Source organism: Limanda limanda, chromosome 11 (genome assembly GCF_963576545.1).
Source record: "Limanda limanda chromosome 11, fLimLim1.1, whole genome shotgun sequence".
Taxonomy (NCBI): Eukaryota; Metazoa; Chordata; class Actinopteri; order Pleuronectiformes; family Pleuronectidae; genus Limanda; species Limanda limanda.
The window spans coordinates 16,834,103-16,860,516 of NC_083646.1; the positions used below are offsets into that span (position 1 = coordinate 16,834,103).

General features: G+C 39.2%; 2 protein-coding genes across 2 annotated transcripts in view; both read left to right on the forward strand.

Moving 5' to 3' along the window:
* The first annotated feature begins 1,290 nt into the window (after positions 1-1,290).
* LOC133014065 (zinc finger protein ZFAT-like) lies at positions 1,291-12,915 on the forward strand. Its single transcript, XM_061081196.1, has 24 exons — positions 1,291-1,435; positions 2,401-2,583; positions 2,977-3,123; positions 4,514-4,639; positions 4,889-4,990; positions 5,280-5,402; positions 5,501-5,574; positions 6,083-6,180; positions 6,422-6,511; positions 6,753-6,901; positions 7,019-7,110; positions 7,395-7,543; positions 7,637-8,558; positions 8,957-9,062; positions 9,187-9,419; positions 9,707-9,788; positions 10,055-10,174; positions 10,464-10,637; positions 10,855-10,943; positions 11,447-11,585; positions 11,826-11,926; positions 12,160-12,238; positions 12,430-12,527; positions 12,611-12,915. The coding sequence occupies exons 1-24, from the start codon at positions 1,417-1,419 to the stop codon at positions 12,803-12,805; spliced, it is 3,690 nt and encodes a 1,229-aa protein (XP_060937179.1). The 5' UTR covers positions 1,291-1,416; the 3' UTR covers positions 12,806-12,915.
* An 871-nt stretch (positions 12,916-13,786) lies between these two features.
* mtbp (MDM2 binding protein) overlaps positions 13,787-26,414 on the forward strand; it is a 28,864-nt gene continuing 16,236 nt past the window's right edge. The window contains exons 1-8 of the mRNA XM_061081429.1: positions 13,787-13,853; positions 14,213-14,296; positions 14,394-14,467; positions 16,025-16,173; positions 16,408-16,466; positions 17,293-17,437; positions 17,811-17,925; positions 22,577-22,693. Of these exons, the coding sequence (XP_060937412.1) occupies positions 13,787-13,853; positions 14,213-14,296; positions 14,394-14,467; positions 16,025-16,173; positions 16,408-16,466; positions 17,293-17,437; positions 17,811-17,925; positions 22,577-22,693 (810 nt within the window). The remainder of the gene's footprint in view (positions 13,854-14,212; positions 14,297-14,393; positions 14,468-16,024; positions 16,174-16,407; positions 16,467-17,292; positions 17,438-17,810; positions 17,926-22,576; positions 22,694-26,414) is intronic.

Consider the following 26,414-nt stretch of genomic DNA (forward strand, 5'->3'; position numbering starts at 1 on the left):
TGTCACGTTTTCTAGACCAGGTTAAAGTTTCTGACACACTTTTTTTTTTCTGAGGTTGAATTTACTTATTCACTTGTTTTGTTCCTGAATGATTCCTGTTAGGAACTGCTCCTGACACTTGTTTCATTTTTCATTCAGATTTGATTTGAATTTTGTTTTTTTCTGATAATAGAGCATGCACTTTTATGTATTAGCAGGTTGCTTATGACAGTCACCTCTGCATCGGAGTTATGAAAACTCCAAATCTCCATCAATTTGTGAGAAAGAAATTAGTGCAGGGTATGTAAAGAAAAAGAGGCAGTAGTACAGTTTGTTGTTCTTCCTTATATAATGAACGTGTGTGTGTGTGTGTGTGTGAGTGTGAGTGTGTGTGTGTGTGTGTGCTTGGTTGCCTTTAGCTGTTGTTGCTCATTGGGACTGGCCTGAGCTGACACTTTTTTAATGTAAAAACAAAATGCTGTAAATGTTTGTATGTCTGTAAATTCTTGCATTGTTTAATAAAAGTTGTGTCATTGTGTCTACATGATAATAGTTGTTCAGCAGTTCACGTTTGCAATATGTGTATGGGTATCTATTTTGTGGCCTTGTTACTTTTTATTTAGCTGGAAATTAGAAAACATAAAATCACAAACGGAAATTAAAAACAGCAGTAAAAGAAGAATGTGCCAAATTTAAAACTTTTTTATAACCATTTTAGCTGCACAATAAAAAAACCCTATTGTTACTACTAATGGATTTATAAATGCACATTAAGCCATGTCTACCAGCTTGACGATAAAGCCTTAAGTGAGGAATTATAACTAAAAGCTTTTCTCACAGTGCAGTGAATGGGTCTCGGTATTTGATTTATATACGGACATGACAACATAAAGAATACTTACTTCAGTAATTTATTTATTCCATAGAGTTCACATAAATTTTTACTATAATATTGGATGGTCTAATTATGTTCCCTTTTGCTGGAAATTATCCAACATAAAATCACAAGCCCTATTGTCAATGAGCATTACTCTGGGAGACTCCCCCTAATTGCCCCAAAACTTAACAACAATAGTTTTGACACCTCTTGACACAAATATGTTGGATAATAATGCAGTAATAACAGTGTTAGAAGGAATAACCTGGAATCTATTTGAGAAAAAAAACTCAATGCCTGAGGATGCTGCCTTTCCCCACCTAACCGCAGTTCAGTCTTCCAGCCACAAAGATCGCTGTGGGCTACATTACCACCAGATCCTGTTCGCTAGAGTCTACGCTTCCGCTGGAGGGAATTACTCGTGTCGCAGATTCGACAGAAATTTCTACACACGTAATGCAAAATTCTCTCTAAACCTAAAGTGGAGATTATATCTAGTCGCATGATGACGCGTGACCGTTGATAAATCAGTTTTATTTTGCCGCTCACGCGTTGGAGAAATGGCAGCACAGGGAGCAGGTACGAATTTTTGCTTCAACTCGAATATGTCGGATCTGCATTTTCGCTCGGGCCGAATCAAAATAACCAAACGCTTCTACATTAGAAACCATTCATTGCAAGAATCCTGTATTTTCTGTGGACTCCGTTGATATGATTTTCACATTTGAATACACGTGTTTGGTTTGATTCTGTGAACGTGTGTTTCCTGAAGAGTTGACTCCTCCATCGTTAGATCAGAAGTGATGAAAGTTTTAAAACATCATCAGACTGAGTGGACACAGAAGCATCATCATCATCATGTGGAGAAAAATGCAACAGTCACTTAAAGAACTCATCGTTTCATGGCATCGTTCTTTCCACTAACTCAATGTATTGAGGTGCTACACATGTTACTTTATGAAAAGTTTGAGGAAATTTTAAAACTCACATGGAGAAAAATAACAATTGATATTTAACCTGCAGCAGTTGAATCAATTAATCACAAACTATTTTAATTTCAAATTTTGAGTTTACGTATGATGCCCTCAAAAATGAAAGTTTCATTATATACTACTTTTTACATCATATTTAACTAGGGTTGCAAAATTTCCGGGAATATTCAAAGTTGGAAACTTTCCATGGGAATTAACGGGAATATACGGGAATAAACTGGAAATGTTGTGGGTAATTTACACTAACTGTATTTACCTTGTCATATACAGACATCAATATAAACATTTTGTTTTGTCATAGGCTGATTTGAGCCCTGAGGAAACTTTGGGCACTTGACTATACGCTTCTGCATCGTTGTGTCATTCTTAACATAGGTCTTTGCACAGTATTTGCAAATGTACACAGCCTTTCCTTCTAAATTGGATGGGGTGAAATGCCTCCACACATGAGATAGTGCACGTGGCATTGTTTTGATATTTTTTCATTTTTCTCACGCTCTTATTTTAGAATGACATGTTTTACTCACACCTTTCCTCTCCCTGTCTTTCCAGCTGGTTCTGTGTTCATGTGTCGGCTGTGCAACCTCTTCTCTCCCAGTCGCCCTCTGCTCCTGGTCCATTGCTCCCAGGAGCATCCCCAGCAGGAACCTCCTGGTGATGTCATCATTGCGCTGCAGCCCCTGGCATCCGAGCCTGTGGAGACTTATATACACAGTCCATTGGAGACACCGACAGGTCAGATTGGTGCAGGAACTGCCAGGACTACTTCATTCTGTGTCATAATCGTTTTGACTACATCCACTAAATTGAGGATGACTTTAATTTGATAATCAGTGCGAGAGCATTAATATATGAATCAATTTCACAACTGGACCATCAAGTTTATTGTACAAAGTTATTTAGAAGATAATTAAAATGAAAAGTTATTACAACTAATGAATGTACTGGTATGATGTATTGCAGATCTTCTTTTTATTGTCTCTGGGGGAGGACATTGGAGTTCTATGCAAAGGCAGAAGCTACAGTAGAGCTTTAGCTTCTCAGAAAACAATTGCTTGTGGCATAATCTCATTGTTGATTTTTGGTTTTGTACATTGCAAACCCCTCTGTTGTCTCTTTGGTCCACAGAGGGCCCAGTGAAGCGAAAGCGAGGGCGACCAAAAGGCTCCACGAAGAAGTCCAAGACCGACTCCACCCATTCTCCGGCGGATAATTCTCATGGACAGGAGGAGGAGAATAAGAAGCAGGGAGACCCACAAAGTGGCTCAATAGAAGGTAAATCTGTTGTTATTTCTTAGTATACTGTGATTATTTATTTTTCATGTAAAATATAGGACGATTATCATCTGGAAGAAGCTAATCAATGGAATTCACACTGAGTGAACCTGACAGCCTTTACTAAAGGCCAATTTATGCTTGTACGTATTTTTTAAAACGGATAGATAAGACCGCCCTATCCGTCGTGGAACGCCCTCTCCGAGCGCCTCGGAGAGCTTTTCGTACACGTCTGATTTTTCTAACTGTCCGTCTTCATGTCGGAGAGCCCACGGACAGCTCTTGGCTGTGATTGGTCCGCGAACGACATAATTTCCCTACGACGTCATTTCCCTACGACGTCATTTCCGGACCTCAAACTTCCTGTTTCCTTCCCTGTAGCATCAAACCCAAACACAACTACGATTCTACGATTTATGTGACGTGTGTGTTAAGCCAGCGGAGTTGTCGGGCTGATGGTGGCTCGTTAGAGCACTGACGGTGGCTCGTTAGAGCACTGACGGCATGTGTGCACGGTCACATACGGTTATAACAAGCTTTCAAAACGGCGCTAGCGGGCTAGCCACCATGCTAACTGCGGTGGTAACAGTGCAAGAACCCGCCGTCACTACTTTAATTCCACTTCTATCATGACACTGTTTCTATAATTGAATCCTGACAACGTTAATGCATTTACTTTCTTACTCTATTATGAAAACCCAGAACAACATGAGGAGGCTGTATGATGATGGTTAGAAATAAAAAAACAAAACCCTCTGAAGTCTGTTATTAAAAAAATATCAATACCATTATTATGAATGAACATTTCAGTCAAATTGACCTCATCAGATATGAGCCACTTCTCCTCTCCTCTTCCTTCTTTGGCAGCAGAAGAATACATGATTTTTACCCCTCTTTTTTATCTGCATCACTTTATAGTTTGATCATGACACAAAAAAGTTTAAATCTATTTGGATAAAATTCCTGGTATTATTTACAGTTTATCCTTTAACCCCCCCCCCCAAAAAAAAAAAAAATCTGAAAACTATTTCCAGGGTTTGTTTAATATTCTAGTTATTTATGTATTGTTTACAATTCACCTTGTTGATTATCACTTTTTTCTGTTGCTGTAACACCATTTACCAGCAGGTTGCAGTGTTTTTTCTCATATCGTATTGAATACATCGATCACTGTTCTGATGATGTTGCATGTAATAAATATGACTCCGACTTTTAACAGGAACATGATTGTAGGTTATCCATGGTTAACTGGGCCAGTTTATAACTAGCTTCTTAGTCTAGGTTATCCAGGACGGCCAATGTTGGATTCAATGATTCTTGTAAATATGCTAGACAAACGGTTTCCTTCACTCTAGATTCTGATTCATTTTTTTTTATGTTCTTCTCCTAGGTGAAAGCTATACTAGGATTTTGGAACTTAATTGTAAAAAATGCCATCGCTCCTTCAGCAACAGACGACAGATCCTCAAACACATATGTCTGAGAGAAGACGAGGGGGACGACGAAGAGGAGATTGGTGAGGAGTGACATGGCAAATACAGACATTTGAAATAAGTAACAATATGTGAACATGTGCCGCATATCTTGACAATCGGCACTAAGTTGGGTGGCTTTCTGGAAGCATTTTAGAAAATTTAATTACACATCATTAAATATGTCTGTTAACTACAAATGTAGGGGATACAGTACAGAAAAATACCATTTACATACATTCGCTGCACTTCGTAATTCAGATTGTTTGGACTGATTAAAAAAAAATTTTCAGGGGGAAACTTTGTCGGAGAAGATGTTGAGGATTCTGGATCTTTGGACCCTGCGGAAGCTGCTCCAATCAAGAAGAAGCGAAACACAGAGATGCCAGTAAAAGGTAAGTTCAGGCTCTGGACATTGTTTCTTTAAATACATTCTTACTTTTATACTTTTGTTTTAAAGTCTGAAAGCAGAACTGATGGCTGTGATATTTACTGTACCCTAAATGAACGCATTAAAAAATCCCAACCTCTTTTAGCTAGTCTGGGTTAGAAGGTTGCCATTGGCTGAAAGATGCCTGCAGTCATTCGATCTGCATACATACTCAGTGTTACTATCTCGAATCAGTTCAGGTTTATTTTTATAGTCCAAACAGGCTGAACATTTTGTTGGTGTCTCTTTTGCAGCCATTGGCAGATTCAGTTCCCAGACAAATGCCCGAAGCCAAATATCCAAAGAAGGAGACGCAGCAACAGAAAACAAGAAATCAGTCATCAGCGTTGTTCTGAAAGAAGATCAGACACTTCCAGGTCAGAGTTTTTCTTTTGTTAATGTTATTGAAATAAATATATGTCTCGATTATGGAAGGCAGTATGTTGTATGTGTAATATTACCTTAATTTCAACAGGTGTTTTTAAAATGGTTCCAGTAGAGAACAGTTCAGGGGATACAGAGTCTGCTCTCGACGAGACTCAGCCTCAGGTAAGAAATATACAGAAATATCAAAGACACAACTCAGAGTAGTTGCAGAAAAGTCAATTTTTGCACTGAAAAAATAAGCTTTAGATGTATTTTTCCCAATTTTGATATGACCAATATCTGGTACATCATGGATGTGAAGGAAGTTTGGTCCATGGTGCTCACAAAATTGAATATGAACTACAATTTCAATAGGGCCTCTCACCATTCGGTGCTCGGGCCCTAATAAATAAAAGGTATTTCTTTTAGTGTTTCATAAGGAAATGTCCCTCTGAACACCTTCCATTGTAAGTACTTTCTACTGTCAAAATAGTCTTTATGTAAGCTCTTGATTTTCGCGTATTGCTCGGGCCCAAAAGTAAAATAAAACAATTTTTCCTCCAAATTTTTGCATTTGAGCTGACTTAAAAATAAGGACATTCTGTGATTGCATTTTTTCTTTCCAGTCATTTTTTTTAATCTAATCCTAAATTACTTTAGTTGCTTCACCATTATTTACTGAATCTTTCAGGTCACCCAGCTGTCTGCAGTCGTCCAGAGTCCATCACAAGACCTTTCAAGCGAAGCCACCATCTCGGGCTATAACTCTGAAACGGACCAAGACCCGAGGTACTGTTATATAATGGATAATCTAAATCTACCATGAAATTCTTTGAACATAATTTATGATTAAGCATAATATCTTACAATCAGTGATCAAATCTATCAAAACACTGCAACAGACCTGAGAGATGACCTATCAATCACACGCATAAATAATGTTATATCGCCCTGTTTCAACATCGACTTCTAGTTGTTTGATCATCAATGTTCAATCTACAGTCAGTAATCGGATCCTTATGTTTTCTAGCTCCAACCCAACCTTCACAACAACAACAACAACAGAAGCAGCAGCCAGCAGAGGCTTCCAGGAATATTCTATCAAGCAAAACAATACCAAGTACTGTATGAATATTATACATAATTTCACTTTATAGTATTTACATTTACTTTATAGTAGTTACATTTTCATTTCCATTTAAACTTCTACAAGCTTTATAATGATTGTTGTAAACATAACAGCATCTAATTTTACAAGTAGAGTTAAAAGTGATTTAGTTTGTTTGCTTGTTGTTCACTGTGCAGACATAGCAAGAGTAGTCAATGGGAAAATATAATATTGTCGCTATCTTGTCTCCCAGTTTACCTCAGAGCCAGCTGAAGATCTTCACCTGTGAGCTCTGTAAAAAGATCTTTAAGTTCAGACACTCGCTGGTCGCTCACCTCAGGACGCACACGCAGGAGAAACCCTTCCAGTGTCCACACTGTGACTACGCATCCGCCATCAAAGGTGAATCCAGGCTCGCTTACACACGCACACAGAGAAATCCCAGCCAGAAAAATAAATATTTGTTAATCTGTAAAAAAAACTGCTCACTCACCTATGTACTTTATTTTTTCCTCAAAGCCAACCTAAACGTTCACCTGAGGAAACACACAGGACAGAAGTTCAGCTGTGAGCACTGTTCTTTCACCTGCCTCAGCCCAGGACACCTCAAGGTTATTTTTATTACTTTAAAGCTTTCCTCTGCGTTTGTTTGTTTGTTGATAAGCTACTGGATGGATTACCACAAAAGTTGGTGGAAGGGTGTGGTATGGGTTTGTGGTTAGGGCCTAACCCTTACCCAATGCAGAATAGAAGTGAGTTGAATATTGCACCGGCCCTAAAAACATGGTTGTACTCTTTGATTCTCGTTCTGTGAGAAGCAGTTTTCCCTGTTTTTGATTCTGTTTTTCTATCGTTTTTTGGTCGCTGCTGTAATTCTGCGTTTCTGGTCGTGCAGGTCCACGTAGAGCGAGTCCACATGAAGGTGAAGCAGCACTGCAGCTTCTGTGCGAAAAAATACTCCGATGTCAAGAACTTGCTGAAACACATGGAGAAACATCATAACCTCAAAGACCCTAAGGTCCACCAGAGCTACCAGGAACTGAGGTACAACCTGCTGTGCATGAAAATTGAATTCATCCGTATCTACTTTTTGACCAACTCACACACCTGCCTTTCTAATTCACTTGTCTGTTGTAGTTTAAAGACTCGTCAGGGCCTAAGACAGCTCCTGTACCACTGTCCCACTTGTAAACGACGCTTCAAGAACCAGCTCGAGCGGGAGCGTCACCGGTTGGTCCACGGGCCTCTGCGTCCCTTCGCCTGCCTGCTCTGTGACCATGCAGCAACCAAGCTGGACGCCCTCGCCGTTCATGTCAAGAAGCACCTCTTCCTGTACATGTGCTCTGTGTGTGACGGGAAGTTTGTCAGCTGTCAGAGACTAAAGAGTCACCTGAAAGAGTCTCACGCCGGCCTGGACCAGGAGCAGGCCTTCAGCGACTGTATCGATAACAGCTACTTTCTGAAACAGCCCGGGGGAGAGGCGAGGGGGGACGGGGAGAGGGAGGACACGGAAGGAGGGGGACAGGAAAAGCCCAGGACAGAGCAGGATGGTGAAGATGAGAGGATGAGGGAGGAGGGTGGAAGTAATGGTGTCGGAGGGGAGGAGTTGCCTGTCGGTGAAGCAGAGATACTGGAAACTGTCGCAAGGGTAGAGAGGGAGAATGAGGTGGAAGAAGCTATAGCTCAGGGTGAAGGTTTTGAAGATTTGCAGGTCAAAGAAGAAGAAACACAAAAATTGATTTCTATAGAAACTTCAACTCCCACTGACATACAGGACCAAACCACAGCTGGGGAAGCAGCACAGGCCAACTCAGAAGACCCATGCACCCCTGCAGCCGAGAATATTGACAGTCACGAACACAACACAAAAACTTGTCCATCACCGGAGAGCAATCACAGCTCTCACATGGAGGAGAGGACTCAAGAAAACACACATGCAGCCAAAAACACAGACACACCTTCTTCATCAGGAAACTCAGAGTTACCTGATTTAAGAGTAAACACACCTTCGTCACCGGTTCCTCCAGCGGCAGAGGATCAAACTCCACATTCAGAGAAGGTAAATCTTTTATTTGTTTAGGTTTTGTCGGGTGTCTTTGTTTATCTTGCTTATTTCTCTTTTTGAGAAGCAAAAACAGGAGAATATTCATATTTTGCTTGGAGTGACTGAATGATAATCAATTATCAAACAAAGGTGATGGCAGGCAATGATTGTGTTGAAAAAAAGATGCCAAAGTAATTATGTTTACTATTGTCTTCAAGAAATATGAATAACAACAACACACCAATACGACTAAACTCAATGGAAAAAAAATCTGAAAGTTCTCATGGTTCTTCTTGTTTCAGTTATTGATTGTATTGTTTGACAGTTTGGGGAAGCTCTTACTATTATTGGTTCAATGTTGTGTTATTTCCACTTGATTAATTTGAATGGTTTTGTTTATCTCTGCTTTGAAGAGTGCATTCCAGCAGGTGTTTTCATCTCTTCAGAAGACTCACCTCAACATGGATACTTTCCAGCAGCTCAGGAGACTTTACGGAGACTTAGAATGCCAGTACTGTGGTGAGATGATGAAATCCCCCTATGTCAACTGGTTTTGTTCTGTTATTTTTAGTTGTTTTTTTCTACATTGTATTGTTTTTGTACTGATACTTTAATCCTTTCCCCCTATTTTTCTGCTACACAGGTAAACTGTTCTGGTACAAAGTCCAATATAACATCCATGTGCGCACCCACACCAAGGAGCACCTGCATTACTGTACAAAGTGTAGCTACTCGTCCATCACTAAAAGCTCTTTAAAGCGGCACCAGATACAGAAGCACAGCGGGTTGCTGCTGCCTTGTTCCAATGCCGGCTGTAAATACACCACACCTGACAAATACAAACTACAAGCCCATCTGAGGACGCACCAGGAACAGGTAACCAGCCTGAGGAAATCCTCACTATTTGGAGAAGTCCTTTTTGATAGACTGCCTGTACACCCCTGGCACACTGAGGAGTTCAAGAGCTGTTGCAGTATATGTAGTTTGACCTCTTCACCTTTTGTGCCATGGTTTTTACCACAACCTGGAAGAATTATCAATCTCTGATTCCATGTTTTTTTATTTAAATTTGTTCGGAGCTGTCATGCAAAATATTTTTTTTGTTTTTGTGAGGGCTGTAATAACAACATGATGATGTCTTTGTCTTGCTGTGGATTTTTCAGGGGAAGAGTGTGGCCTGTCCCGTCTGCCAGCAAAGCTTTGCAGAGCACAAGCTAAAAAAGCACATGAAAACATCCCACCCTGGTAAAGAACACACAAATACATCCAGATATTTATTTGCTCCATTTTTAGATAAGCATCTCTAATTAAGCTTTGTTTCATTATCAAGTTATGTTACAAGGTAATGTTTGTTATGGAGTATGCTCTTTTGGTACTGTTGAATGTTTGTATAACCTGGAATACCATTATTTATGAGAAAATAATTCAAATTTGTTTTGAATGAAACTTTGTCCAGATTGGCCTAAATACCTTGTCACATGGTCATGTGTGTGTGTGTGTGTGTTGGACAGATGGGCGGCCTGTGCGGGGAAAAGGATTGATTGCGCAGCGTGCGAAGAAGTGCCCGTACTGTGACTCCTACTTCCTGAGGAAGAGCAGAGAGTTTAAGCAGCACATCTGGGCCCACGAAGGTGAGACATCCCTCTGCCTTTAACACGCACTCACGATGTTACGAGTTTTGTTGCAAGGAAATTAAATGTTAGTCCTCCTTCCCTCAGTCTCTGCTTAAACACTTGCAGACCTTGATAAAATGTTAACTTTGAAGTTACATCTTTCACGAGGCTGTGGTACCTTTCTTGTCAGGTTGAAAAACCCCAAACTCTCTCTTTTTAGCATTTGCTGTTCTCCAATATTCTTATCGAGTTGTGTTTTCTGGGCTCCTTTTTAAGTGTGTATTTGCACATGTGTCCATCTGTGCAGGTCTGAAGCCGTTCCTCTGCAGCTTGTGTGACTACACAGGTCGCAGCAAGAGCAACCTCAAGTCTCATATGAATCGACACAACACTGAGAAACCTCATCTATGTGATCTGTGCGGTAAAAAGTTCAAATCGAAAGTCACACTGAAATGCCACAGACAGAGCCACACAAAAGAAGGTATGCCATCTCTCCTGTGTCCCTGGTGATGATGTTTTTTTTTTAATTTCGCAGTTTATTTATATTTCTACTTGCCATTATCTTTTTGATAATTAATCTATTTGATGTTTTATAATGATTATGTACTGTACATCACAAGTATTCTGTTGGATTAGCAGAGGTTGAGGATGTGCAAAGCGAGGATAAAAAATAAGAGCAGTACTCTTTGTTTGTTCAGGGAAGCGGTTTCAATGTTCGGAGTGTGACTTTACCGCGGTCTCTAAACCTTCCCTGCTCAGACATAAGGAGCAACACGCTCAATTTAAGGTTGGAATCCCCCCCCCCCCCACACACACACACACACAAACATACACCTTATTCTCAGTATGTAGAAATATAAATAGCATTATACTATACTGTATCTCTAATAATGCATGGTAATATATTAGTAGAAAGATATTACCGTCAAACCCCATTCATTTCTGTTTGGGAAATGTAAAATTGATTTCCATAAAGTATGTCATAATTTTAATATAATTATACATTTTATGAATATTTATGTATGTCTTTATAATATACAGATGTATGTATTTAACTTTTACATTTCATCTTTCAACAGTTGAGTATCACTTAGTAGATTATCAGTGCAATAAGTAGATTTAGTCAACCATTCGCAGCCCATTTCCTCAAGCAAATTTAAACAATACAAGTGGGTCATAAACAATCACTGTTGATGAGATGTTCAGAAAAATCAACAGATACTAAACAATTCAGGCTCGTCCTCCTCACATTTCCTGTTTTTACTTGTGTGCGTGTTCTTGTCTTTGTAGCCATTCCGTTGTGCCCACTGCCGCTACTCCTGTAACCTCACTGGTCCTCTGAAGAGACACTACAGCTTGAAACACCCAGATCAGAAATATGAGAATGCCGGAACCGGGCTGCCCAGCGCTGATGCTCTGAAACAGCAAGGTCTCACCTCTTTTCTTTCCTGTTTTTAACGATTTACTCCTCCTCAGTGTTTGAAATGTACAGAACCTTGTTTCCCTGGTTTTAAAACGCGCTTTACAAATATAGTTCACTTACTTACGACCATAAGTTTAAATACTGTTTAAAGTGCAGTTGATGTTATGGTTGGGGCTGTCAGAAATGGGAATATATTTAATACAAGATGAAAAGAGTTTCTCATTGTTTGTGTTGGTCTGTGTTTAGGTGGAAAGAAGTGTCCGGATTGTGACTTTGTTTACGGCACCAAGTGGGAGCTGAATCGCCACATGAAGAACAAACACATCCAGAAAGTGGAAACCTGGGAGGTAAACATGTACATAAACATAAACTTTACACTGAGAAAAAGAGGCATTGCATTAATTTACTGGTCACTGAATGTCTGATTTAGACATTTTGAAACTACTGCCAACATATGAGAAGAAAGCGATGCTCACTAGCTACACCATGATATCACAAAGTATATATATAACAGATGTCTTTATTTGTCAAAGCCTGAGTAATAGATAATACAATATCTGCCATATGTACAAATATCCAGACTGGTGAGACAATCGAGGCCCATTATGTGACTGAAGAGCTGCTGACAGAAGAACCTGTAGCAGTGCTGCACGATAACGGTAACAACAGTGACAGACATGTGATAGATACGTTACTGCCTCTGCACAGACCAGAGACCTTTTTTAAAAAAAAAAAAAAGTTTATCTGCACATGCAATTGGGGAAGTGCTGTTCATCGCTATTTCTATTTATTTATGTTATTAATGTGCTTTAGTACGTGCATTGTTTAACACACTGACTTTTTTGTTCAGTTGAAATCCAGGAGATCACTGAGTTCAGTTCAGAGGCTCATGATGCTGTCACCTCCATGGTCGCCATGGCTCCAGGCACTGTTACCGTTGTACAGCAGGTAAACGTCATCATATCACTCACACAGAATAGTGCGACTGGTTTCAACAAAACTTTGATGCTGAGTTGTGACCAAAGTTGCAGGTGGGTGACGAACAGGAAATTGATAACTGCGGCGAGCAGCTGATGGTGGTGAACGAAGACGGGGACTTAACCGGTGACCAGGTGATGGTGGTGGAGGATGAACACGGCCTGGAGGCTCTGACCGTCCTCACTCAGGGAGAAAACACTCACCACTATATCGTCTATGTTCAGGAACACACTGTAGAAATCAACTAGCAATGCTAGAATTTTGACATAAGATTATTGACCTATCCACACTGAGTGGCTCACTGATTATAGATCAGTTAACGAATGTAAATGACCTCAAATGTACAAAATAAACAATAAAATCATGATTTAGTAAATGTATGTTCGTCGTCATTAAGAAACAGTAAATGCAATGCTTTGTTTTGTGATTAAGTGACACATTATTTACTTTCTATAGTATTTTATAGAGTATATTTAAACATAAACACGTTTTTATAGATTCTACACTTTGCATTATGATATCAGTGTAGCTCAGAAATAGTAATAACAGGTGTCAAGTACACACATCTGACAGTATTTACTTGTGGCGAATTGTACAGACTTCCATAAGGTTAAAAATCAGGTCAGCCTCCACCATGGCAAAGACAAACAAGTCACAGCACAGACTGGAGATCAAAATGGTCCTTTAGGAGCATATGGAACCATCCACCTTCATGCAGGATATTACCACAATGAAAGTAATACCACAATCTGGTTATGTGAAACAACAATCTAAGTTCTAGAACTATTCATTGCTGAAGATTTTTCATCAAATGAGGCTAAAAACTCAGCTGAAATGTTGCCTTTAATTTCCTGGCAGCAGGTGTGATATCAACAAATAAAAATTAAAAAAAACACCCCAATGTGGGATTAATGCTGACAGCACACTATAAATATGTAAAAACAGCTGATGGTTTTATAAGACGAGAACAAAGACAGCAGGTAATAATTATGAATGAAATGAGCTGAGCAGCAAAGATTTCCAAACTACACAAATGGTTTAGCTGCTGTTTTAGTCCCCCTCCATTAGGTGGCGACGGCGCGCTTTTTTTCCCAGCCGCCGACAGATTGCACAGAAGAAGAAGAAGAACGGTGGGAAATTTGACAGTGCGCGGAAAGCTGTTGTTCTTACTTCTTCATTATTTGACTCCACGCAGACATTAACAGTGAATGAACTCATGTTTACTCGACATGGACCGGTACGTGCTGCTTGTTTCTTTCTGTCAAACTGACGACGAAGCGGCCGAGGAAAATAAATGTGAGTTTGAATTCCTCCATAACTTCTCTGCTAAGACGAGTTCAGTCCAGTTAGCTAGTTGATTCGCTACAGTAGCGTTTGGATGGATTCATCTACTGAGGTTTATCTGAGGGAGGATTTAATATCTGCGTCATATAAGTGAACCTTTCTTCAGATACATCCGTTTAAAGAGGGAGTTGATTCTCCTGTAGTTAGCTTGCGTCTCAGTGTTACAAGTTGTGAGCTGTGACGTCTATGTGGGATATGTACAGTGTTTTCTTTGCGAGGTAACATTATCTAAATGGTTCCATGTTTTTAAACTTTAAATCAGGAGTCCAGCTATGATGAAGCCTGAGAGTTCAGTTGTTGTCTGTCCACAGGTCTGGAGCCAGTGCAGCTGATATATAACAGACTGGTGGATATTTCCTCTGTGGAGTCGGTGAGAGGGAGCTCTGTGTTTCCAGGTGCAGTAACTCCAAGGCTTCATGTGCATCTGTTTCCCTGCTTCTCATCGAGTCACAGAATCCTCACTGAACCTCTTTCCTCTGCATATCCCTTTAGCTTGTTCTCTGGATGGCAGCCCAGCAGGTCGCAAGTGGTACTTCGCTGTTCAGGCTTGCCAGGGAGTCACACAGGTGAGATGCGAAGGAGAAATCCGAGACCATTAGAGAAACGGCCCTCTGAGGACAATACACTGCAACTCAAGAAAACACATTCAGATACACACAACATGTGGAAATGGAGAAAACAGCTTAGTCAATTTGACAACACATACCCTGCAAATACAGCCAAATATTGTGTTGGGAGTATTTGGCTGTGTTCTTGGGATTTGGTTGTGTTGTGAGTATTCAGTTGTGTTGTGAGTATTCAGTTGTGTTGTGAGTATTTGGATGTGTTGAGAGTATTTGGTTGTGTTGTGAGTATTTGGAAGTATTGAGAGTATTTGGTTGTTTTGTGAGTATTCAGTTGTGTTGTGAATATTTGGTGATGTTGTGATTTGGTAGCATTGTGAGTATTTGGATGTGTTGTGAGTATTTGGATGTGTTGTGAGTATTTGGTTGTGATGTGAGTATTTGGTTGTGCTGTGAGTATTTGGTTGTGCTGTGAGTATTTGGTGATGTTGTGGTGATTTAGTTGTATTGTGAATAGTTGGTTGTGTTGTGGTGATTGGTAGTGTTGTGAATGTTTGTACCCCTTTTTCAACTTGCCGCACTTGTGCTGTCAAATCGATGAAATGCTTTCTCTATTTGCATGTATTTTTTTAGGATGCAGTGCATTGACCTCTCAGGGCCACAGTCATATTTCCATAAACAGTAGTTTTGTATTGCTAAGTTTATATATATATTATATATTATATATATTAATATTTCAAGGAGTAGGAGCTGGATATGGATTGAAGTTTTTGTCTCCAGCCTCAGTTGCAGGTCTTTCATGTGATATCAATCTTTTCACTGCAAAGTCTTTATGAGGCTGAGGTATTAACCTCTCAAATCTATAGTATAATTAAGTCTATGTTCAGCCTAACTTACTATCTGTTATTCTTCAGCAACACAAGATATTTCTTTGAATTAGCTTCCTCGAAATGTAAAACAGAGAGAAAGTGGGAAATGCTGTTGATCTCTCCAACATCTTATCAAGTTTACTGACTGTAACACAAGTATAACTGCAATTGTGGTGTGGTCAGTGTTCACAGTAATCCTGAAATGATTACATAAAAACATAATTGCAGAAATTCTAGGCCCTGAACAGCTGATCATTTAAAATGTACTTCATTGAAGCTGTTAAGCACAATATAAAAAATTACAAAACAAAAAATGTACTTTCACTTGAAACATTCAATCATTGTACTGTACCACATCACATTTGTGTGAGGTAAAGCAATAACTATAATATAGTCACTAAAAATTAAACAAAGTTGTTAAATGCAGGTCAGCAAAACACATCCTTTTCACTCCAGTTATTCTCTGATATGCAACACAAGAGGCAACTCTGTACAAATTTTTAAGGATTCAAAGATAAGGTAGCACTTTATTGATTGCCTGAGGAATATTTAGCACCACAAACAATGAACTTGAGGAAGGTAAGAACAATGTGTATTTATAGTTAAATGAACAAAAATAAAACTTTGTTGATGGAAAAAGAATAATTCTGTAATTGAAATCAGTCTTAAATGCATCACAACTGTTTTGTAGTTTTGCAGCCCGGACTGGGAAGAGTTGGGAGCAGGCCATCAGAAAAGTGATGGTGAGGAGGAGAAGCCTACAGCTGTGGAGTCATGTCTCAGTTGTCTGAGTAATGAGGAGGCGCTGGAGCAAAGAGCTGATCAGCCAGCACTGACAGAGTGAGTGACACATATTCATATTTAGTGTTTTTTATGTATAGAAACAGGTTTACATTTTCTTCTCTGTGGGAGGATTGTGCTAAATTAATCTGTGTGAACAACTGTAAAACCGATGTGAATTAATGATTTTGATATTATTTTAAGGTACTAAATTGTAAAGGGTTTTATATCAAGATAAGTCCAGATGTAGTATCTTTCCCTATGGAACCTGATCTGAATGGCTTCATTGAACAGGATGTTCGAGGAGGCTGCAGAAGGAATTCATCTACTGTCAGACAAGCTACCACCTCCAGGTACAGTTCACTGATCCATAGTAGCTGTGAATATATTTAAAGCTCTGTCCTGTGTGTTGATGTTAATGTTGTTCTATGTAGGTCTCTTTTTCTTTATAATGTAAATGAACTAACATGAAATGTATTACGATTAATTTTAATGTACATTTCTTTGAGGCAATTCCAAATGGTACTTCTCAGATGAATTTGGATATTTTTAAAGCATGGTTCACCAGTTTTCAATTTTGTATTAACATGGATAGAAATAATCATATAGTTTCCTGATATAGCAACAGAGCAAGAATTTAATTTAAGCAATGTCTCAAGTGGGAATTCTCTTTGCCAAATGCTGCGAGTAGTGAAGAATCCAGACCTTCTTCACTGAATCCAAACTCTTCAGCTTTGTGACAAGGATCTGGTCCAATTTCAACTAATTAGATTTTGACAATCTGCCTGCCGTAGCCTTGTAGAAAAGGTGGCCTGCTCTACTTTGTACATACAGTGTGCCGTCACCGCTGGGAAGATGGGATGCTTCTACTCTGACTTATTCTTAGCAAGTCCACCTCCTGCAGTGATGATTCACTCTTCAAAGAACCCATAATTAACATACCACCTCCTCAGGAGTTCAGGAACAGTCACACTTCACCGTTTGCTGGCCGAGGAGCTGGAGTCACTGCTTGCTTTCTACTTTACCTCCACTGGTCATGATATTTAGAGTCGCAGAGAGGATTGTGTCAGTGGAGTGACCTGTGTAGGTCACTGTCCCCTCATAGAATCCTGTACAGACATTATATAAGAAAAAACTACATTAGAATTCTTCTTTAATTTGTTCTGTTTTCCCTTACAGGTAAAGCCCTGTTGGATGTGCTGGTGTTGGGCTCTGCTGATGAATCCCCTCCCATCAAAGACCTGCTGCCTCTGCTGGGAGCCCTCAAACACATGTCGTGCTGGCATGCTGCTAAGATCAATTTAGTCACACAACACACAACTGGGTAAGAAGAAATAAAATACACATACTTCCCTCTATTTGACCAAAAAGGAAAATACTTTAATTTTAATTTACGCGAGCCTTGTTCATGATAAATGATATAATCGTTGCATAAATATCACACAAACAGCATGTTTATACTTTAAATACTCAAATACAGTTAATAGTAATGTGAAATGCCCCCAGTTCACCACTAGAGGGAGGTAGATGAGTACATATCTAAATATTCACATGGGTTTACTTATACTTATAGTAATCGATAGTCTGAGCAACATTTCCACAGAAGATCTCATTTTAGTTAATGGGGTTTTATTCCTAACTCCTAATCAGAAACAGAAGTTGCTGATCATTGAGTCATCTTTTTTGTCTTTCCCCAGGTGGCAGAAAGCAGCATCCTACCTGAGCGCTGGTCTGGTGGAGCCTGCCGACCTGGACGTCTGTATCGACCATAATGAACTATGGAGGGGCGGCCTGATGATCAGAGAGAAGAAGGTAATGATCTCTGTTTGTAGAGTGATCATGAAAAATAATTATTGGGGATAGTTTCTGCATGTTGGTTAGTCTTTACAGTGTGTTCATGCGTCAGTGCTACGATTGAAAAAAGTGTATGTAGGTGACAGCTGTCAATACTTTCCCTCAATTATTTGAATATACTTATTTAACACTAAATTATGTGCATGTCTTTGTTTCAGAAGTTGTGTTGTACTATTGGTTGTTTGCGTGCATCTGTGTGTTGTCGAGAGAGGGAGAGAGGGGAGCCAGGAGGGGCTGAGTGAATCACTGGCTGCTTAAAGCTGTACAATAAATAAAGAAGAAGGAGGGTTTTTTCACCTCTGTCTGTTTGTTTGTTTGAAAGGAAGAAAGATTACACAAAAGCTGCTGCATGAATTACCATGAAACTTTTGGAAAGGATGTGGTGTGGGTCAGGGATGAACCCATTGAATATTGGATCCAGTTCAGAGTTCAATCCAGGGTGTTTTAAATCACTTTCTTTAAAATGTGAGATACATTGTTTTTGACATATTCACTGTTTTCCCAGGGAATAATTTATGGATCTTGATGGAAAAAAATCAGGCATATCAAGGGAACAGATATTTACATATTTGTGCAGCTTGATTTAATTGAAGGGGCCTATTGGGCTTTGGGAAATGCACAGAATTGTAAAAATACTTTTTGTACATTGCGATTCTTTTGCAGGTCAGAGGCTGTCGGCAAAGTTGGTGGTCTTTAGTTTGGCCCATGACGGATTTATGAAAATAATGTGGCCACATAAATCACAGACCACCTCTGAATGTGGTGGTGAATGATCAGAGATAAAATACCTCCAATCTGTAGCTGTCCACGTCTGATCAGATCACTCAGGATGGATTTTAATGCCAGGTCTGAGGATGGCTTGTGTGTCAGGTTGTGTGCTCTGGACTGTAGAGGGCATGAGAAAACAGCTGTGTCCCTTTGAACTTACCAGCTTGTGTGCCCATGGCTTTTACTATGAACACTGTTCTCGCTGTGCTCAGTGAGAACGACAGAGAAACCAGCGTTTTCCTCACAAACCTTCTGTGCTGAGGATAATCGTGGTTCCTAGACCTGATTCTTGCTGCCTTTTGTGTCCCCATATCTTTTTCATGTGAAATTCCTCATTCACTGCACACAATGCCATAGGGTAAATTTCCATGTATCTCCTTTTGGAATTGAGTGATATTTTTTTCTTAAGTCAGCGTGGAGAATAAGTCTTTCTCTGCTACTGAATGAATTTAGGGGAATAACTTGAGGTCCCTGGGGGGTCATGGGAAATAGCTCTGCCATGCTGGCATTGCCCTGGTAGAGAAGGCCCGACTCTGCCGGGCTACTCTCTGACTTGACCTCGCTCCTCGAAGAGTTGGCTGCAATTAATTATTGGTTCAGACAGAGGGATAAGGCAAGTGTTAGAGAACGCCTCTGGGCAGTTTCTGTCTGTATTTAAAGGACAGTGGTGTTATTGAAAAGGAGATAACAGTGCTGTGCTGTTCTATTTTTCTGTAGGAGTTTAGAGAGTAAAGTAGAGTCCGACAAATTTATTTGTTGGCCAATAACTCTATGATGTGATTTGAGTGTGTGTATTTTCTTCCTGACTATGTTTGGGTGAGCTTGCCAAGATAAATTCTCATCAACTCTGTTGAATTGTAATTAACAGCATGTATTTAATTCAAGTTCTATATATTTGTTTTATTTGTATTCTTTTCATCTATAATTAATTTATGATGAGTTATGGTTAAACCGTAAACAAAGCAAGACTCAGCTACATTTATTTGTCATAATATTTTGATAACAGCATCTTAGTTATCATTGCAAAAAATAAAAAAATTGTTATCCTATAATATTGTTATCCGCATAGGCCTCGAAAAATCCATATTGGTCAGGCTCTAGTAAAAATTACACCTAGAATAACTGACTGAGCTTGATGGTAACTGTGTCCAGTGTCCACTATAGTGTTGTGTATGGAACACGAGTATCAAGTACCGCTTTACACAAAGTGAAGTCCATAAAATATTGGTCTATATTTCTACCTTCACTGAGCCGTGACAACAACAACCCCATCTACACTTTTGGAATAAACTTGAATCCCTAACTAATGTCAACAACAAATCCCTGCAGCCAGGTTCCCAAACCTTGTTTTTCCACAAGAGGTGAGGCGTTTGTAGCAGCAGATCAGTGCCTATTATTTTAAATGAGATTTTTAATAACCACATCTGGGTGGAATATTAGATTTCAAAGTATTTAGGATGTATTGTCCTTTTTTCCCGTTTTCCTGCTTACGTAGTCAAAGTGAATAGACAGAGGTGAATTGACAGCATTTTATTGTGTTGCTACTCTGGAGATTACTTCACTCCAACTTGTGTTTCTCTCTCATTACGGGAAAACTCTGGCAGGTGCAGTATTTTTATGTCTCTGGACAGAATTGGCAAATGTTGTGCCATTCTCCAACAGTCCCGTGGGGATAATCAGCAATCTGTTTCGCTATGCAGTTCTCTTTAATGCCTCATACTGTTGGCTGAGATTTACAGTTGACAGTTAAAGGAAATGTTAAACCTTGATAAGCTTGCATCTGAAAATATATGGCTGAGTTACTTCTTTGTGTCAAACACTTGTTTTGCAAATAATGTCAAATCAGGTCAGAGCTTAGAATTTTGAATATATATATTTTAAGAGGTAAATATTGGGGTGTTTTTGCTTGATAACAGTGCTTGTATAATGTGATCAAAATAGATTTCAGTACATTATAAGCCTGAAAGGTTGGATATGTTCTGAAGTAGCATTGTTTTCCTTCTGTTGAAGTGAAAAGTGTGAGAATTGCTTAATTGTGCCACCGCACATGTTGCTGCAGCATTTAGTGAATACATTTGGAAGTCCCCAACTATTACTCTGCTGTAGGGGGTAAAAACTAAATTTCAAAAATTTCTTTAAACCAATAACAATCTTCTTGGCAGGCAGAAAGCCCAGGATGATAGTCCTAGCAAAATAGTGATGAGAACGGGCGGCTTGCATGCGCGAAGGTGATCACTATCATTGAAATGGATAATTCTCCATAAAGAAGAAAGAAATCGCCACGTGTATCTTGGCTGTGTAATTGTACAATTAAAATAATCATCGGAACTTCTAGCCTGTGGGTAGCAGCTCGGAGGTGGTTATTGTTGTTTCCTGAAGGGAAGTGGAAGTTTGTGGATGGGAATGAGAGTACAGAGGGAGACACGTGGCTAATGGCAGGCTGATACCAATAGTCTACATCTTACCTTGTCATAGAAGTCTTGATAAGTTGTTGATGTGCAAAAAAAAATTATATAGTTGAGGCCGCATGTAGCCACAATATTCAATTTTAAATTAATGAATCTGAACATTTCTGATCTGGTCTCAATCAAAATAATTATAGTATTGATATAATTGATATTCAAATACTTAGGCAGCCTTTAAACATGTACCAGACAATAATGCAAGAGGTATGTCAATGGTGATTTAGAATCTGTCTTAATTAAATAGTTTCTCCATTAGAGTTTATCTTTAACTTTGGGTCTTTTGCTGCATGTCTCAAATGCCCCAAAATTATATTAAATAGCTTTTTCACCAGAGAGAACAGACAAGTTTCATTTTCACATCTTGGCCACAATTTAAAACAATTGAAACACATTTAAGTCATCCATATCAAACATTTTTTATTGTATTGACCAATATCCTGACCAGATATTGGTATCAACTTCAATACTCTAATACCAGTGACTCAAATATACGATATATAACATGATATGAGTTCATATCATGTTGCTACTTAACTTGGAGTATGCTGAGGCAGGCATGTTCTTTACCTTCACTGTAGTGACCTTTGTCGAGTTTCTGCGGTCAGAAGTGTGTGGGCTCCAGCAGTCAGTCTGTAACAGCTTCACATTTGGAGAGTGGTGGAACAAAGGAGAATTCCCACCGGAGTGAAAACCTGCCTGAGAACAATCACCCCCACTTTACAGCCGTGTATTCCATAATATAACAGCTATTATGTGTTGGAGAGGTCTTGTATATGCACGTGTATCACCAGCTGCACAGCCATGTGATTGGAGCAAAGAAAACCATGTCTAGTTTTCTGGTAATATGAGAACAAAGGAATAATGGCTGTGTGATTGACTGTAGTGTTATGGCAATTCAAAAAGTATTCAGAACTAAGGCTAAGATATCCTAGATATGAAAGCTGCGATCTTTCGATTTGGAGCCCGAGTCTGTGCAGTGGGGATTAGGAGATGAAGCTTTGGCACCAAACCAAAATGAACAAAAAAAAATGAGCACCAAACCAAACATTATTGTGAAAAGAACTACCGCAAATGACAGAAACCACCATAAGAAACAATCATTTAACATATACTTTATCTACTGACAATTCGGTTTCTTCCATGACCCATCCAGTAACATGGAGGAGGCGGGGTTTATGACCTCTACTGCAGGCAGCCATCAGAGGACGATTGAGACGCTTTATTTTTACTTTTGAGGAGCAGTCATTTCATCCATTTGTATATACCGACTATGACAGGCCAACAGTTGGCATATGTCTGATGTTGTACAGCTGCTGATTTCTGACTCTTCCTGAGTAAATGTGATTATGTGTTTACTTTGTGCTTTTATGTTTCAGTATGTGTCAGAGCTCCGTTTCGACGGCTTCTCTCTGCGCTCTCCAGTGCCGGACACATCAGGGTCCAGTCTCCTGCGATCTCCCTACACTTCCACAGACCACAAACTTCAGTCTGAGGTGAGTCCTGCACTCTTCACTACTATCTTATATTCTCAACTTTAAAGACAGACAACCTCTGCCCAGCCTATGGCAGTAGCTCACACGGAAAAGAAAACATGGTTATCTCTTCATTCTCAAGGGTGTGAGAGCAGACCTGATCCGACTGAAACGACATGTTGTTCACTTTATTCATTCAGCCCTGCACTGGGTTCATTTTGTGCTCTGTTAGAGAGGTGAGATTTTGTTCTGTTTTGTTTTTCTCAATCAATACGGAGTTTCCATCCTCCCAAATCATTTATGGCCCAAATGGAAATGTTGTAATTGTTGTCTGATGAAGATAACTTAAAAGTTTCGTCCTACAATTAGATTGACACTTTTCCATTGATAAGCAGTTAGCAGTTGTATTATACAAAGAACTGCAAGAATGTGCAAGAACAAGTGGAATTGAATTTAAACCATGGACTAGTTAAATGAGAGGCATTATGCTTGTATACAGGTTCATACATTTAAATTGAGTTATTACTTGAAGAGTTGCACATGCTGTAATGCATCACTTCCCTCCTACTGTCCATTGCTGCAGCTCCTCTTTTCAGCCTCTGTCTAAAATGCTTTGGGTTTAGCTCCTGATGATATGGAAATCCAAAAAAGCACAATATATATCTTCTTTAAAAATGCATACAAATGTTTTGAGGTCAGAAATGTATTAAACATGTTTGTTAGACCTCATGAATACACACAAAGCATTCTTGTGAAAAACAATCCATGGCATTTTTATTTTTTGATTGGACGACAATTGGCCAGGGAAACACAGACTGCCACTGTTCTTCAGGGGTGTAGCTAAATAGGCAGCCGCAGTATATAGGAAAAAGATGTTCCCATTCTTAATCCCACTTACAAAGCTCTGATAGGTTTCTCAAGCTGTGGATAAAAGCCGTCACTAGGAACAACAACAGACCCATTTGAATCACTGGGAGCCTTTCTGTGATGTGGGCAGAGATTTAGAGGTCTGGAGCCAGGCTTTGTCATAGCTTCATCCTCTTTAACTTGTCCCAACACCTCAGGCAGTGTAAATTCATGCGTTTAGTCCAATTGATTGCCTCAATATTTCTCGTTCCTTCATCAGACAGTAGCAGCCACTGTCTTCTGCCAGCATGCTGCAGGGCCTGCACATGATCCAGATCTTGTCAGTGAATAAATCTTGTGAAGAGAAATATTTTATGTTAGAAGTTGTTCAGTTCTAAAGCTTAAAGGAAGAGCATGATGAAATTATTCCCGTGTAGTGATGTTCCCCAAAAACTTCAGCAAGGTTTTGATGGACAGAATAATTCAATAATGACTGAATTTTCATGCAGTTCATGTGGTTCCCTCTCACCCCAGTTCATAGCACATCTTACCTATTAGCTTAAGAGGTAAATGGACTGCACAAGCTCCATCTTATAATGATTCCTGGTGGCTAGAAGATTAGTTGGAAAGGGTCACTGCCTAGTGGCCCTTTAATCACTTTGAGGAACCTGTGACTGAATGGCCTCCAGTCCGATAAATCAAACATATCTTATCTGCCAAATTAGTGTTGACCTTTCGTACTTCCATTGAACTTGTAACCATTAAACAGTTATAGGATATATAGTTAACAAATCATTTAGGATGGGCCAATGCACAAGGTCTATACGGAGGAAAATCAGTAGACTGCACTCTTATGTTATATTTATGGGGTTTTCCTTTCATCTTTCGTCCATCAACTTTCACCAAAAAACTTAATTTGTCACTAACGTTTTCACAGAGAGCCATCTTTCATCACTAATTCCCACTGTTATGAGTAATTTTTTTGGTACTGAGAAACTAGATTGAGCTGTCAGTTTTGTTCATTTCTCAATCCACACTGTTTGTAGCCTCAATCAATTTCCATGAAGCAGCAGTATTGCTTATCATCTGTTTAAGAGCTTGACCAGTATTGATTTTTGTGGGCTAATGCCAATATAGATATTAGAGTGTAAAACATTTCCAATATTTTACTTTACAGGTTAACATAATATTTATGTTATATAAACTAATGAAAGGAAGAAACAAAACAAAACATAGAAACAGAAATCTGAACTCCTGGTTGTCAGTGTTTTTACATTTCGCGACGGAACAGCCACCAACTCAGAGGTAAATGGAATCAGAAGAGGTTTTTACACTATAAAAGAAGTTGGATTAAACCCACAGCTCACATGCACAGTTCTAATCAGAGTATGTGTTGTTTTGTTTTTGTATGTGGATGATGTGTGTTTGTGGTAGGTGTGTGCATTGTAAAAACTCTTTATTTGCATATTTGTTTAGAAAATGACTTCATGAGTCGGGGTATTTTATAATGATAGTTATATTTCTATAATGAGTTTTCTTCTGGAGGTTATCATCGATAACATTACATATGCACAGGAGCTGTGCCCAGTAATGTATGGTATTGTATGGTGTGTGCATATTGTGTACACACACACAGGCGCAAAGTTTTTACTTGCATTAATTAGATCAGCATTAAAGAAACTTTATGTTAACCATTGTCCTCTTTGGGAATTTTTTCTCTGGCAACAGATCTTATTTGTTGTTGTGTGTGCTCACTGTTGAGTTAACGCAGCACTGTTCTATAGTTAGGGTGTGTTTATGCGTGTATGTACTACTCATTATGTGTCTATAGAGAGTGAGTTGTGGTGTATGTGTGTTGTTTGATCGCAGCAGATCCCTGTACAGAGAAGCAGATGGTGATGATTGTCTTGGCGCACAATTTAATAAAAACCTCAGAGGACAACAAAACTAACACATCTCCACACTGCTGGCATAACTGAGTCTATAATGACGGGCACTCACTCACACACACACACATACCTAGTCTTAACTCAAACAGAAACTAATAGGCCTTTTCACCGTCAGAACTAACTTTTATGATAATTAACAACACAGACACATACACAAGCTGTGATGTGTGAGCACCAAACATGGGCGTCTTCTCAGTGGGAGTTTTATCAAATCCACTGCACACTATGAAAAAACTGCAGGCATGTATAGGAATGCTAAAATCACACACCTTTTAATATGGTTGTCCATTTTCTTAATAATTCAATTAAGACACAATTTACGGGCAAAATATACAGATGAGTATTTCAACTAGTAGCTAATATGTCACGTCATTGATCCTGTCAGTTAATATTGAGATACATTTTCATCTTCCCCGCCAAAACATAAGCCTTTTATAGCCAGCTGCAACATGCAGCTTCACCAGCAGATGACACTAAGTTCTGTAAACCGTTAACAATTTTAGCTTTGACATAGATAATTTTAAACCATTACAAAGGATCATTTTAAGTGGATGTTAGTAATGAGGGCAATTAGATATTGGAGCTCTTAATGATGTGTTGGCTGCTGCATTAGTCAGACTTTACACTGGGTCAGGCAAGGGACTAATACACTTTCTTATCACGGGGATTCAACCAGTGCTCATTAAAATCTTCATCTACTCTTAATATATATGTCACAAATAGGTCGTCAGTACGTTTTTGTTCCAGTTCAATAAATTATGATTGAAATTTCCCACTTGTGAATTCATGTAGATTTTTGCAAATGACCATTTTTTTCCCACGTGACAAAGAATTTTGATCTATTATTGATTTCCTCTTGACATAGTGAGCTCATTAGACAAGTTGGACAATCGTGGAGTTAGGTGTAGGTTTTTATTATATATATACGAGCTACAGTGTTACCAGGA